The sequence below is a fragment of the Clarias gariepinus genome, chromosome 15 (assembly GCF_024256425.1).
Source record: "Clarias gariepinus isolate MV-2021 ecotype Netherlands chromosome 15, CGAR_prim_01v2, whole genome shotgun sequence".
NCBI lineage: Eukaryota > Metazoa > Chordata > Actinopteri > Siluriformes > Clariidae > Clarias > Clarias gariepinus.
The window spans coordinates 23,247,191-23,263,481 of record NC_071114.1 but is presented as its reverse complement, the minus strand read 5'-3'; the positions used below and the strand labels follow the sequence as shown (position 1 = coordinate 23,263,481).

General features: G+C 36.8%; 1 protein-coding gene across 4 annotated transcripts in view; it reads right to left on the bottom strand.

Annotated features, from left to right (window-relative positions):
* Positions 1 to 3,493: 3,493 nt before the first annotated feature.
* mctp2b (multiple C2 domains, transmembrane 2b) overlaps positions 3,494 to 16,291 on the bottom strand; it is a 35,050-nt gene continuing 22,252 nt past the window's right edge. For all 4 annotated transcript variants that reach the window (XM_053513440.1, XM_053513439.1, XM_053513441.1 and 1 more), the window contains 13 exons: positions 15,850 to 16,036; positions 14,853 to 14,946; positions 14,671 to 14,773; positions 14,340 to 14,442; positions 12,956 to 13,057; positions 12,777 to 12,851; positions 12,569 to 12,688; positions 10,493 to 10,606; positions 9,708 to 9,746; positions 8,602 to 8,711; positions 8,378 to 8,487; positions 6,263 to 6,360; positions 3,494 to 5,174 (listed from right to left, as the gene is read on the bottom strand). In XM_053513440.1, coding sequence (XP_053369415.1) covers positions 5,124 to 5,174; positions 6,263 to 6,360; positions 8,378 to 8,487; positions 8,602 to 8,711; positions 9,708 to 9,746; positions 10,493 to 10,606; positions 12,569 to 12,688; positions 12,777 to 12,851; positions 12,956 to 13,057; positions 14,340 to 14,442; positions 14,671 to 14,773; positions 14,853 to 14,946; positions 15,850 to 16,036 — 1,306 coding nt within the window. In that variant the 3' untranslated portion in view covers positions 3,494 to 5,123. The remainder of the gene's footprint in view (positions 5,175 to 6,262; positions 6,361 to 8,377; positions 8,488 to 8,601; positions 8,712 to 9,707; positions 9,747 to 10,492; positions 10,607 to 12,568; positions 12,689 to 12,776; positions 12,852 to 12,955; positions 13,058 to 14,339; positions 14,443 to 14,670; positions 14,774 to 14,852; positions 14,947 to 15,849; positions 16,037 to 16,291) is intronic.

The window sequence follows — 16,291 nt, the reverse complement described above, 5'->3', positions numbered from 1 at the left end:
CAGACGGTTTATTTCGTTTCATTCTGTGTTTCAGATCAAAGCAAGATTACTACTGCTACTGCACTACTGCTCTTTACAGAACAACAGAGACCTTGCTGGAATAAGACCACATTGACCAGATTAGATTTACAAAAGAAATGTCTAAATTAGTTCATTTCCAAAATGCATGCATGTAAACACCACGCAAAGCTTCCTTATTATTATTGTCCTGCTTTCACTTCACCTTCTGTTATGGTGATATTTAATTGCTTTAGCACACTCGGTGCAAAGTGCAGAATTAAATTATTGCAGAAGACAAAGTGCAGAAACAAAATTTACACTACAAAACAAACCGTGTTACATAACTGACGCAATGAAGCTTAAAGGACTTTAAACTGTGCTTATGTTTTATTGTATACAGGATACTGTTCCTAAGCACTAACCACTTCCATAGTAAGTTTATATGAACTTACCCCAGTTTGTCGGTCCCTTTAATTTCTGCTTGGCAATTTACTCTCAGCAAATTACACAGGTGCAACATGCACGGTTCACATTTGGCACTGAACCCTATAACAGTTTGTTATGTACAGTATTGTGCCAATGAAGGAACCACCGAATTTGGAGTGGATAAGAGAAATCATGGTTGTTCAAGCCACCATAAGCACGATCCGTAAGCACGATCCGTAAGCATCTTACTTACTTTTACTTTGCTTACCAGCCTGCCACTGGAGTAGAGGATGCCATCGTTCACTTACTGCACCGTTCCCTCTCTCACCTGGAGACTGCTGGGAGCACTGTGAGAATTATGTTCTTTGATTTCTCCAGTGCCTTCAACACCATCCTTCCCACAATCCTGAAGGACAATCTGGGGTACACAGGAGTGAATCATCACCTCACAACATGGATACTGGACTACCTCACCAACCGACCACAGTACGTGAGAACTCAGGGTTGTGTGTCGGACATGGTGGTCTGCAGTACGAGGGCTCCACAGGGAACGGTTTTGGCCCCGTTCCTCTTCACCATATACACTGCAGACTTCACTCACAACTCCAGCAACTGCTTCCTGCAGAAGTTCTCCGATGACTCTGCAATAGTCGGCCTCATCACTGACGGCGATGACAAGGGTACGGGGAACTTAACAAGAACTTTGTGGACTGGTGCCAAAGGAACTGCCTCCATATCAACACTGGAAAAACCAAATAGCTGGTGGTAGACTTCCGCAGGCACCTTGGTGTTCAGAAAGAGACTGAACAGACTGATTCGGAGGGCCAGCTTTGTTCTAAGATGCCCTCTGGACCCAGTGGAGGTGGTGAGTGACAGGAGAATGGTGGCTAAGCTGTCATCCCTGTTGGATAACATCTCCCACCCCTTGCAGGAGTATCTGACAGCACTGAGCAGCTCCTTCAGTGGCAGGCTGCTGCACCCACGATGTGGGAAGGAGAGATTCCGCAAGTCTTTCTTACCAACTGCTGTCAGACTGTACAACTTAGACTCTGACCACATACACACAAGCAAACACACAAACGAAGAAACACACAAAGTCAAATACACCATTGTAGTTATGTGCAATATTATGACGGAACATTTTAAACTTGATAGTGATGTGCAATATCTTTAGTCATGTGCAATACTATGGTGGAACCTGCCATTTTTTCTTTCTGTCTCGGGGAACCACCATAACTGGGCAGAGTGCAATTTAAAACAGTTAAAACATTTAGAATATTATTGTACTGTAAATGCCTGTCATTCACTCTATGTATACAAATACTAATTGGGTACAAACATATTACTTAGTCAGCTGTGTTTACTTATGGTCTAAATATATATTTATGTAAATATTTTTTACTACACAGATGTCCATATTCTATAGACAGTTTGTATAGTATACATTTATACTGTTAGTATTTTTTATTTTATTTTAGTTCCCCTACTTTTATTTTATTTTATTCAGTTGTTTCTTCATTTTTACCTGTGTACTGTCCACTTGCTGCCTTGGCAAAAAAATTTCCCACTTGTGGGACTAATAAAGGTTTATCTTATCTTATAAACAAGCACTAACAGAAGTATTTTTATTAAGGATCAGGACATGCGGAAGTCGAATTGTGAGACAAGCCTGCTTGCCACCTAAAATGTAGAAGCAGCTGGGAAGTGCACCTCCTTAATAATGCATTGCATGTTTGAAACACAACCATCACAGTTCCCCTCCGAGCGGGCCAAAAATGACTTACTGTATATAATTCCTCCTCTGACTGGGGGGAGGCTTTATAATGGGCCCCTGAGATGCGCTGCATGAGGTCCATGCTTGACTCTTTTATTACAGCTTTAAAGCGATCCTATTATGCAAAATTATTTTTTTGATCATTTAGAACATTAAGTCATTTAAGTCTCTTTTGTGTATGAGAAAAAAATAAATCCTCTCCCTTTTTCTTATTTAAATTTGCTTTGTCTTTTGTATATCTTTATTAAAATTCCTGCTGTTTTAACAGTGACATTTATAACGTTCCTAATAAAAAAGCTGGTAAGGCCCGCTTCTGGCTCGGGGCTCAGCCCTACCCAGGGGTCGCCATTTTTTGCAGCAGTGGGCATTGTTTATTTATGGTGGAAATGTTCTGCCAGCTATGGTACATTTTACATAGAACTGCTTTCTCAGTCCAATTTGGTTTTACGAACGTTGGGTTTACTAAAGGTCAGATGAGGATTCTAAAGCTGTAAGTATTTATATTTTTAATGTTATTGTGGTTAAGCTCACTCACTCACTCACTGTCTCTACCACTTTATCCTGTATACAGGGCCGCAGGGGGCCTGGAGCCTATCCCAGGAGACTTAAAGCACGAGGAGGGGAACACCCTGGAAGGGGTGCCAATCCATCGCAGGGCACACACACACTATGGGCAATTTGGGAATGGCAATTAACCTAATCTGCATGTCTTTGGACGGTGGGAGGAATCTGATGTACCCAGAGGAAACCCACCAATGCATGCCATGCACACACCCTGAGGCGGAAATCAAACCCAGACCCTAAAGGTGCAAGCTTGTATGTTGAATTTAGACACAGAGTGAGGCAATATTGCTAATTGTAGCTTATATTGGGCTTTAGTAGGAGTGTATCCATTGTGTGTGATTACACAGTAACTGGGCAGGGGTAGCTCAGTGATTAAGGCATTGCCCAACCTCCCAAACCCACACCACCAAATTGCCACTGTTGGGCCCTTGAACAAGGCCCTTAACCCTCAACTGCTCAGATTTATAATGAGATGAACATTTGATGGCAATGTGCTCTGAGCCACGTTACTCATGGCAGCATACTGCGCTTAGAGTCTTCAGTAAATGTCACTCAGTGTTACACCATCATTCACGAGAAAGTTAATTACCAGTCCCAGTTTGACTCGAACGTCCCTTTCAATGATTTGGAAAAAGCATCACTATTTAAACAATTTATCATTTGCGATCTGTGATTCATGTAAACATTAATTGTAAAACATATTCAATGTCCACAAGGAATTTGTGCAGCTTGACTTTGAGTTTATTGTGCTCTGGACTCCGTACAGCGAACAGTGAGTCAAATTTAGTGAACTTCCTTTGTGCAAAAGATCAAGGTTTACATTACATACATTCATCCTGTATATACCCAGATAATAAAGAAAAGTGAGTCTGTAATGTGTTGTAGATGTTGTTACATACAAAACAAAATGATTGAAAAGTATGATCAATGGTAAACAAGGAAAACAAATGGCAATGTCCTCAGTAATCCAGAACACAACTCTGTAATACATAGAAATGTAATTGTTTTGGAAAGTGCAGCCTAAAATCACTTTTATTTACAATTATACAGCATACAGTACACATAAGGCACTGCTTCTTAAAGTTTCGTATAGATCTGGAATACATACTGTATATGTACACGTATATATTTTACAATCAGAATCATAATGACACATGCTCATTAAAAATCCATAAAAGTACAAAAATATACAAATATCTGAAGTGTAAATCTCTTATAAGTTACAATAATCTATAGATCATTGATGAATAGTTTAAAACACCACCACGAAGGCCTTACGGTGAAATCCACATACATTAGCCACATGTACTGCTACACCACAGAATGCATCCTGGCCCGACAGACATCAGGTATTGCAGTATATTGCACTCTATATTCTATTTTTAGAATCATTAAAAATCAAAGCACACTTAAACCAAGGCTGTATCTACAGCACATGTTATACACTTTGCAGTTTAGGATGTAGCCCATAGAGTCTAGCAAACTTAGATCAGTGTTTACTGACTATACAAATAATACACTGTAATAATAATAATAATAATAATAATAAAACACAAAAACATAATAAAAGTCTGCTTAGATCATTACAAATCCTTCTCAGAATTAGTTTCTTTGGTATTAACCTACTAGTAGACATACCAGTAGGAATATGTTTCAAAACGTTGCACAGCAAGCAGAATACTAGACAAATTTATATACAGTGGTACCTCAGCATATGAATTTATTTCGTTCCGGAGGCGAGTTCTTAATGCTATTTTTTTCTTTTTTTTTTTGCAAAACACATTTTCCCATAGGAAATAATGTAAATGCAGATCATCTATTCCAGCCGCCTAAAATATTACCAATATTAACCATTTCCAACACTATAATCATATTTTTGCATCTAAAAACAAAATATTTAGAAAAGACATAAAAATAAAATTAAATAAGTATATTTTAAACCTAATTTAATCTTAATTTATAATTAAAAAACAAAATTGAAATTGCCTCCGTTTTCTTCTTCCTTTCATCCTTGATAAAATTTTTGGGACAAACATGGTGCTATGTCTCTACTAAATCTTGCACAAAATGCAAAAAGTTCCAGAACTAAATGTGCGTGTAACCGAATGCCAAAAAAGCTCCGCCTGCCGAGAGAATTTCTTGCTAAATTTGAGTTCTTAGGGCGAAAATTTGCATTCATATGCCGAGCTACCACTGTAAATGTAACATCTGATTTCAAAATGAACAAATCATTGAAGCTGTTTTAAGATAAAACACTCTGGGATTTATATAATTATACATTTAAATAAGCAGGGAGAATCGATGGGGATTTTAGTGTCACTGATACTAACTGTCTCTGAAGATGAGCTCGGATCCGGATCTACTGGACAGCTCGCTTTCTTCTGACGTGTTTCGGCTCAAAATACTGTTCCTAAAAAATGACAACGAAACAAACAAACAAACAAACAAACAAACAAAATAAAAAAAAAAAAAATTAAACAGAAGACAAAAATAATAAGAAGGTGACTGTAGAGTGAAAATAATTCAATCAAACTGAACACCTTCACAGTCGTGTCTGTGAAATCCACAATGACAATTCAGAGCAGTTTATGTGAATGCTTCACAAATAATTCTGTTTTCACTTTATAATTGTCATATTTTATGTCCTAGAAATTTACATGACAATAAATTTGCTTCTAGATAAATCCTCACTAAGCATTCAGCTGGCGTTTACCTGGAATTTCTTCGGTTCTTACCGTCTTATCATAACTAACATCAGTAAGATTTTTGGTATCACAGTCGCAAAATGTACATGAATTTGACAAATTTAGCTACAATGATTAAATGCACAGTGTATATACAGTATAACAATTGAGAAAGCATACACTAGCACTTAAGAGTTTGGGATGAAAGTGTGAAAATGCCTGGTACCCTCATCACTATACTCACCATGATGCCATAATACAATTTATATGTTTTATGTTAGATCACTAAACATGTGTGATCATGTGTAAACATGAAAAGGAACCTTTTAAGCACAATATACAGTAAGCTGGATTACAACATGTAAAAACACAAATTTTTCCAAGCTGTAATGTGTCAAAACAGGCATAACAGAGCACAAGTAGTCCTGAGCCCGAGGTGGTGGAATGAACTTCCTCCAGGTGTCTGTACAATCAAATCAATGGCAATCTTTAAGGCTTTAATCTGTTTCTTAGGAATTTGGGTTAATACCAAATATAATTGCCCACAGCATTTTTTTCCCCACAAAGCACTTTTTGTAAGTCGCTCTGAAAATAAGCATCTGCCAAATGCATAAATGTAAATGTAAATTTAAAAGACAAAGCAGTTTTTAGTGAATTGGAAAAAAACAAAAGAAGAATATATTAAAAGTGTATGATGAGGAATCTGGAGTCAGTCATTCTGAGCTACTGTATGTGACATGGCTTCAGGCAGATGAGAGAGAGAGAGAGAGAGAGAGAGAGAGAGAGAGAGAGAGTGATACACTGAAGGCCTTACCTTTTGGACATCTGAAGGCACCCTGGAGAGGAAATCCATCACTTCATTGTTATCAACAGCATATGGATTCCGCAGTTTCTTCGTGAATTTATTTATACCTACAACGCGGCAACAAAACAAAGCAGCACAGATCGGCATAAATTGAGCCTCTTGGCCATATGGTTTCATGGTATATGATGATCAATAAATTATCAATAGTTGTTTAATGTAGTGTATAAAATTGTGCAAAACTCTTAGACACCTTAACCCTGTTAGATTTTTTTTTTTTTTTTTTTGTGGGGCATTTTAGCATTATTGGGCCCAGTGTTTATGGCGCCCTCAGCAAACTTCTCAATAGGGCCTCGGCCAAAATTTAATAAATAAATTAACATAATTAATAAATAAAGAATTTTGCTGTCATATACAATACATACACATAAATAACATTATACTCATAAATTGATGACTTTAAACTTTTGTCTTTTGTCCATTTGTCCTTTTCTTTCCCTTTTTTCTAATCTGGTCAACTAATTGGTTTGACTTCATTTATTTTTATACAATGAGCATCAGGACATGATCCACCCCCAATTATGAGTCAGGACTAAACCCTTGCAACATGAGTGTGTAGACTGGTTATATATTATTATGAATGATTTTGCTTCTGTGAAACTATACAGTATGAAACTATACAGTGTGAAACTATAAAGTACAACAAATGCATGTATGTATTCACAGTGTTATGAATGAACTGTAATTTATTATTTTCTTTTCACGCCTTGCGCTCTGTGCCGCCCCTGCACGATCCTTTACTGTGGTACCGCCCATGTCGCCCATATCTAAATACACCACTGACTGGGTCGATAAAAAAATGTTATAGTAATATTGTTATAAATATCCGTATGGGTAAAGGAAGTAAAATACATTACATTTCAGAGTAAAGATAAAGCCTGTGTGTTAGAGATTTCCTGCCAGAATATTATGAAACACAACAATTCAGGCCTTTTTAAGGCACAAAACAGACCTGCGACCACTGAAGCATTTTTAAACAATAAGTCATCATATGAAATATTGACTTTTTTCTATTATTTATTGTTGCTCTTAGATGTTTTTTTATAGACGCATTATTTCTGAACGCACCTTTACTTTAAAATACTGCCCAGATTATACAATACTGTACAATACTGTCCAAATGATCATTTATTTGTAGTTAAAAGCTACAAACAGTCTGTACTTTCATGACTGTACTAAAAGGTCGTCAGTTCACATACTGATGATCAAATCCCCAGCACTGTAACCATCTCATTAAAACGGCTAGTGATAGAAAGGCAGAATAGAAAACAAAGACTGTGAGTGACTTACTGATTACTTTACTGACTGATTGAGTTTATAGAACCATGAGACCATGTGGGGTGCATGTTAAAACTCATTTCCATATAATGATAGATTTTTTTATATCAATTATTTTACAGTTCCAGGTGTAGATTGGGATAATCGGAACAGGACTGATAAGTGCAACTTTACTGAATGAAAATTAAATAAACAGGAGACAGAACTCTTCATCACTGCGGCATATTCAAATCATATCTACTGTATAAAGTAATAAAATGCAACATACAGCTTTACTTGTGCAAAAGGGGCTGAGTAAACAGGAAATAAGTCACAAGTTTCTGTCCTTGTGGTAAAGGTGGGGGATGAGTTAAGCAGATTGTTAGTTCTGATTATTACAATCCATCCAACTTTAATTGGGTAGAAGCAGTAAATAAATAAAAAACACCAATAAATAAATAGATAAAATTGTTCTTATTTTGTTTACGGTAGTAAAGTCAGCATAAGAAACAAAACCATCTACACTTAAAATGTGCTACAAACTTCACATCCATGTAATGTGAACTGTCTGTTTATTTTCCATTATTAAGAAGGATATTGTGCGTTTTTCCAAATGACAATGTTTGAAAATTTAAATCCCCTTTGGTTTAACCTAAAACTGAAAGCAGTGCGCTGTAATTCACCAGCGCTGCCCTGACTTGCAGCGACACTCATACTGAAACCGCCCCAGGCTTTATTACCACACACACCGCTAAGTCATGCAGCAGAAACTACAGGAAGCATTGAATTTCTTTATGTGTCTTATCTTACCCCAAATCAGTATAATGTAGCGCAGTGGGATGATGTATGTGATCACTGTGACAAAGACGAGAACCAGGAAGGCCAGGTTTGATAAGAACGGCACTGACCAATTAAACATGCTGGGGGAAAAAAAGAGAAGGAATACAGTAAGGAAACGAGAAATATGCTATGCGATTGCAAAAATATCGGAATTTATTCACACGTGGTCGAAGAGGAAGAGACTCATTACTCACTTTTTAATTCTCTCAACAAAGCTTGCGATTTCCTCCAACAAGTTTTGGACAGTGACGACTATATCCTGGACCATGTGGATCTTCTCTATTAAACCTCTTCTCTCGGATTCCTGTCCAAAAATAACGTTAAACAGCTTTGTTAAATGATCCCTTCTGATTGGTCAGATGGAGTTGGGGAATTTTTCTAAAAACAGCAAGACTGACAATAATACTGCTTGTATTGTATCTCATGTCACAGGTTTATATTAACACATTTGTTCTATTATGGGATGGCTTTTATAGTAACAGTTCATTCACATGTGACAAACCATACACATACAGTACCCTGATGTGAATTTCTAAAAAGCTAATGTACAGTACCAGTTAAAAGTCTAGACGCACGTTTTAATTCAATGTTTTTTCTTTAATTGCAATTGTCATTTTAATGCATGAAGCCCCTTCTGGAATATTTCTTGCAAGAACATGTTTGTCAAGTGCATTTGCAAAAACCATCAAGCACCATGAGGAAACTGGCTCTCATGAAGTCCGTCCCAGGAAAGCAAGAACTAAACATCATTAAGAGTTACCAGCCTCGGAAATCACCAATTAACGAACAGCACCTCAGATTAGAGCCGTTATGAAGGCTTTACAGAGCATAAGAGTCAGACAATGTAAAACAATGCTAAAGGCATTCAATAATCTTTGAAGCATTGTTTTACATTGAGGAAGGAAATAACAATCAGGAAAAGCCACTGAATTAAAAGGCGTGTCCGATCATTTAATTACTGGTAGTGTAATTCAAGAGTGTGCTGTTATTGAACAATGACACATCATAATTCATACACTTACTCACTGATACAAAGAGTAATATTTAAGGAAGGAGTCTCCAGTGTCAGTGTTTTATAATGGACAATTTTTTTTTTTGCCTTCACAGTTATCAGAAGAAAGGTTGTTGCTGCATTTTTTTATTTTATACGTTTATATAAGATATCCTATAGTTTAAAAAAAAATTTTTTTTTTTAGAATTACTTGTATTGCAGAAAACATATGTTAAACATAACTTAAACAGATTAAAAGTATGTAAGTATTATAAGTATAATATATAATAAAGGAGGAAACTAGCCTACCCTCTCGTCTTCATCTTCGTCATCACTTTCCATAGTGTCCTGAAATGAAAAGGGGAAACATTACATGTGTTAAATAACATTTTGCGCCACATTTTTAAATCAATGTGAAAATAAACTTGGAAACAGTTCCTGAACTGAAGTCTAGGGGGCAGCAGCAGCTCAGTGGTTTTTAAAAGCTCAAGGATTTTTATAATTTTTTTTAACCCCTTAACCTTTAACCAAGCATTTTTAATTCACATTAGAAATTGCTTGTAATACAACTACGAGCCAAATATAGCAATTTAGCTGTTAGAATGCACATGCTATATAAGTATTCAGTATAGAATTGTGGTTGAAATGTCAGAAGATAGATTAATTTTGGGTTTCATTGGTTTTAGAGTGTATTTCATATAGCGACATTCTATAATGCTTAGTCACATTTCACTGTGCATGGAAAAGGTGTAAGCCTTTTATTATAGGCAAGACACAATAACATAAAAAGCTGAGTCAAGAACCAGGGAAACCAGTAGGACATGTGTACACAAGAGCTCTCTGTTAAACCCACCAGCACACTACAACATGCTGAAACCTCCACCAGTGGCATACACAAGGCAATTATGTGGTTACAGAAAAAAAGATGAACAATCTTGTAAAAAGTATTTATTATATTCCGTTCTCTTCTCCTCTATATCTCTTACATAATGTGCATTATTTCATTTTTTATAACCCTATGAGAAATGCTTAATAAGCAAGAAAGATTCGAATCATTAAACAGTGAGTGTAGTGGCGTTGATATTGGCACACACCATTTCCTGGCTGCCTCTCTCAGAGGCGGCGTGAGCATAGTTCCATATGAACAATATGACCAGGAACAGAGGCAGCATGTAGAACTCCCAGTACCACACTGTGAGCACGAAGATCTGAAAGAGAAGACAGGCTACGTGAGTGAACGAGCGATTATTCCATTCGTTTATTCCTCCTTAGCCTTTGGCATAATGACCGACATCCTGACCAAGTAACTACGTCTTAGCATGAAAAACATCTCTTCCTGTTTGAACGGATCGTGATCACGTATAGAACTCCATCAGGTGGAGGTGGCCTTGCTGTAAAATGAAAGACGACAAACAGTGACTGGATTCGCTATCACAGGTGATGAGTTGGTGTTTTCACTGCTGTCTGTATGCGTGTACGTGAACAAACACAGCCAGGCTGGAGCACAATGACGGCAAATGACGCAACAACAAACCTGGCAGCCAACTCGTAATTCTGTAATTTCCGGATAATCTCTGTGAATAATTACAACGTGACAAGTGATTATATAAGTAGGGTGACGTGTCTTCATTTCTTTTCTATACGATGCAAGTATGAAAAGTTTGATCACCTGCCGATACCCAATTCTGTTGCCATGTTATGTAAAAGTCATCCAAATAAATAAGTTTGACTGTTATTAAATAATGTCCTGTACGCTTTCATTAAAATCAGTGACTAGGGATGTTTATAGGGTAAAAAAAGCATAAATCAGCAATGTTTGTTTTGTACAATAATGCTCCGTGGCTCACAGATCTATCTCTTTATGTACACAAGGGGGCGTAGTTGTAGTTCAAAGTTTGAAATGAAGTTATTGACCTTCTGGAAAAGAAAGAGCCAATCAGAATATATCTTGTCAGGATGCGCAATGTTGAGTGAGTAGTGTTGCCAGATTGTGTAGTTTTGTATTTTTGGAAAAATGTCTGTTGGGCTAGTAATGAATATGAGCTTAATTCTTTTAAAGATAGTATAATACTGTGTTTAGCTGGAGTAGCTCAGGGGGTAAAGTGTTGGACTACTGATCGGATGAAACCCCGGCATCGGCAAGTCGCCACCATTTGCTTTTAAATAGCCAGATTTTCAGTTTTTCTAATGAAGTCTTGAGAAACAGTTCGTTCAGAAACACATTTGACGCTCGTCTATAGCCAGTTTTTGGCTCTCGTTTTTTAGGCCAGTCCCTGACCAGTTTCAGAGAAATGTGTTGGTTTGTTAGGCCACACAGTCATCTATGAATCATTCCAGCATTCAAAAATCCATCTTAAAACATGAACCTGTAAAAGACACGTGCAGATGATGACAGATAATCAGGCCGGTGATTAGTATACTGGTGATGCTGAATGGTTGGAACAGACGAGAGGGGAAATGAGGCTGCTGCTGAGGTTGTTACATAAGCAACTAATTTTCATATTGTTAAAATACTTAGCAGCCTGTTACAGTAGAACATTCTGTCATTGGGTAGATCCTTACCTATCTCCTAGGTGACTAACTGCGTATAAGTACCTTTATTCCACTCAGGGTGAAGACTTTTATAAACTGTATAAGTCTCAGTCAAACACAGTTGGGAAGGTTTTAATGAGTATGTACTGATAATGTTTGGCTGGTTTTCAGCTCTGGCTAGCCATTGTGTACATCATGATCTGAACACCTTGGAGCAAAAACTATGCAAGCGTGCTTGGACAAAATGGTCCAAATGAATAATGCCATAGTCCATGCCATTGGCCCTTTTGTCTGATTTTTTTAAACGACAAATGACCGCAACAAATAATATTAACTATAGAATTACAGTACAGTGCTGTTCACTAAGAAGTCAAAAGGTTTTGGTGAATTTTTTATAACAGCAGATCTGACTGTACTAGCACCCATAAATCTAATAAGAAATGTATTTACATAAACGTATCTGTTTTAATATATGAATTTCTCTATTGCTAAAGAAGTCTTCAGTGTCAGGGGAGTCTCCAGGCAAAGACTTCTAGTTTCTCTAAAACATGACAAGATTCTTTTATTTTGTCTCATAAACTTCAAGAGAGAGAAAACCAAGAAAATTCTTCTTCTTTCCCGATAACGTTTGGACTCACCACAAATGCAAAGATACTCCGCTGGACGCTCTCCCACTGGAAACAGCTCTTAATATACTGCAAGATTTGACTCAACGTTCTATAGATGTTCCTCACACGGAGGACATTTCTTGCCAGGACCTGAACAGAAATGAAAGGTTTGTAAATAGTTTTCAGAGACAGAAGCACTGAGGTCTTAAGGCCTCTAATGATATCACTAATATTGCACCTTTTTGGAAAACTTTGGATTGTCATCAAGGAATTTCCTCTCCTTTGGGTTGAAGGTCCTGATGCTTGCTTTAATCTAATTAATGAATAAATGCGGAAAGGAAACATCAGTCTGCACAGAAGTAAATGAACCGGCACAAATATGGTAGAGATGCAGGACTTGGAGCAAATGAGGCTTACTGGATTAAAGATGATCTCAAGCTCTAAGAAAATGCTTCCTTTGGATAATCCCCCCAGGTCCTCTTTCTTCAATGGGTAAGAATTCAGGTGATTGTTACGTATCTGTTACAGAGACAAACACGTTTTCAGTCCACTATTATAAACGGCCAAAATGTGGTATTGATGCTAAAAAGTGTCTCACCGAGGTGAAAAACTGAATTTTCCACATAGGATCATATAACACCATTTTTAACAACACGTAATGGTTCTTATCTCCCGATCCATGCTTCATTTTTTGTAAAAAAATACAATTTCATGCTCTTTTATGTAGTGTCTGTTCAGTTTTTGAATTAAAAACTTTCAATCATCTTAACAGTCATTCAGATAAAACTTGGCCAATTTAAATTTCACACAAAAAGACATAAATCTGAAAATTATTCTAAAATGCAAAAGTATTCAGATATTGTTTAAGTCTTTACCTAATACCGAATTAAGCAACAATTTTTACAGGTTATTTGCCTCTAGAAGCTTACGCCAATTTTAGTATCAATACTTATAAAGAAATATGAATAATTCGCATTTTAAATGATTATTGTTTGAAGCGGGGCAGTATAACACTGAAAAATGACTATTTTTGGGACACATATAAAATCATATCTTCAAAATGGCGGAAGTTTAGCATTTTGAAATTTTTTGCGGAGCAAGATTGGTCACTTCCATTTCGTGACGAAATCAGCGTGCAATACTGTAGATGAAAAAAGACGAGAATAAAACGTGGTTTTAAAAAAATGTAAACATGTGTCATTATTTCCGTCAACATATAATTTTGGCCCCGATCCGCTGCGATTTAAAATAAAAAATAAATATAATTAGCTGAAAACATCAGATAAAAAGATACATCTTAAATGAGAAGATAATTAATTTTGTGTTTTTGGTTTTGGCTAGACTGGCTTGACTGTAGTGTTAATTAATAATAATTTTATTGCTAAAATGTCTAAATTTGACTAAAACTAGACTAAAATGTCCAAGACTTTTAGTCGACTAAAACTTTACTAAACAAAAACAGGATAAGATTGACTAAATATGATAAAAACTAACAGGGAAATTTATTCCGGGACTAAGACTAAGACTGAAATTGAAAATAGCTGATGAAATAAACACTATTTGGCAGACACATTTTTGGTATAACATTAAAAAAAAGCTCCAATACTGCGTTTTAACTGAAACCTTTTGCTCTTTGAGTCACTCCAAACTGTCTCCAAACCTCTAAATAAAACAAAGCTGCTGCATTCATACACACATGATGTCATTTATTGTGGTCCACCTAATCCGGTCTTCACTTCTTGACAACTGTGCTCATTTAGCAAGACTGTAAAATAAACTGAAAGAGATTTCCCCTACTTACCGAGAGTAAAGGAATGGCCACTTTCCCCAGGAAGTCTGGGGGCTTGTCTCCATCCTCATCAAACACTGTAACTTCCAGCACATCGTGAACGTCTTTGACCGGACTAAACACAAAGACAGATACGTTAACGGATTTCCGAACAGACGAGGATTGAAGCACTCGGAGTGATTGTGTTATCAGAAAAATAATCATCTTCATCAGTACCACACCACCCAGTTGTTGATTATCTTCTTATACCATCGCTCCCAGCACTTCTTGTTACGTACATACTCTACACTTACGCTTGATCCGGTGTTTAACAGCTGATGAAAGCATGAATGGTGCTACTCACAACGTGAAGACTTTATTCCACTCAGGGTGAAGACTTTTATAAACTGTATGAGTCTGCAGTCGGTCGTTTCCCAACTCCAGCACGCAGAACGGATCGCTCTTCCCTACGAGCGCAGATATTTAGTTTCCGGGACAAGACAGTCGATCAAAGAAAGTGTGTGTCTGCATCGCGACTGGACATACCGTTTAAATCTGCAGCCAGGAGATCCAAAGCCTTAATCACTTTGACCTGAAGGAAGCCGATGTCCTTTAAGTTCTTTAAGGAGTTCCTGAAGCTCTAAGAAACAAATCGATTCAGAGTTAAAGTGTGAATATAGAATTATAAAGCGTAGAAATAATAGAGGTATTAAATAAATAATGGTAGACATCCTCATAGTGAGATCATTTGTGCCACTATTTGGTGTTCGCCTAAATAAATACATTTGATTACAACATGGTACATTTAATAGTTAAATATCGCAATCGGCCAAAACATGATATTGGTGCAAAAAAATGTCTTACCTACTGTAGGAGAAAAAGTGAATCTTTAGACAGGAACAGCATTTGTCATAATACTCAATGCTTCTTATCTCCTCATCCATGCTTTGTTTTTTGTAAATATGCATACGCATTTTTAAATGTTTTATAAAAAAAAACGCATTTGCTAAATATAATTTCATGCCATTTTATGTAGTGTCCGTAACCTTCTTGAATTTTAACTGTCATTCAGATGAAACTTTTTAGAAGCCAATTTAGATTTCACATGAACAGACATAAATCTGAAAAAGTGTATTATTCTAAAATGCAATTTGACATGGTTACGGACACTACAGATTTTTTTAGGTGGAAAAAAATCCTTAAATATCGCTTCTAGCAGCTTACACCAATTTTAGTATCAATAGCTAAAGAAATATGGATCATTTGCAATAAAAATTATTACTATTTGAAGCGAGACAGTATAACGTTGAAAAATGGCCATTTTGGGGGAAGGATTGGTTACTTCGATGTTTGCATAAACTTTAGAAATAGCTTCTTGGGCACAAACATTTTCTGCATTACTGTATAACATTAAAATAAATAAAATCAGCACCAACACTGTGTTTTGGCCGAATGTGATTTTTTTTGCCCAGTAAATCATGTGGCCCTGGTTTTTTTTTATGTACGCTATTTAAAGCGAAGGAAGAGCTGTATGGAAACTCACATATTTGTTTAACATGTTCTCTCTCTCGCAGGGCTCGTCCAGTGGGGGCGCACACAGGTCAGTAATGGACACGCCGCTGCAACTCGTCAGAGTGATGAGGAAAACCACTTTGCCTCGACTGTGGTCCAGGCTACATGTAAACAACTGGCGTTTGTCCACCTTCAGCGCGGATATGTCGACTTCACACCTGAACACATCACACACACATACACACATGATCGATAATGCTGCCAAGTCATATCTAAATCTTACTTAACAAAAATTTAAAACTGAGCAAGAATACGCAACATTTACCAACTTTTCCCCATAAAAAGCCAAAACAACTTACACAAGCTCTTTGAAAAACAAATGACTCCTCGCTAATTTAATAAAGTCCTGAAAACATGAACCCCTCAATCTCCAAAGGACATAATCTAAACAACGATCCGCACTTTATTTGCAG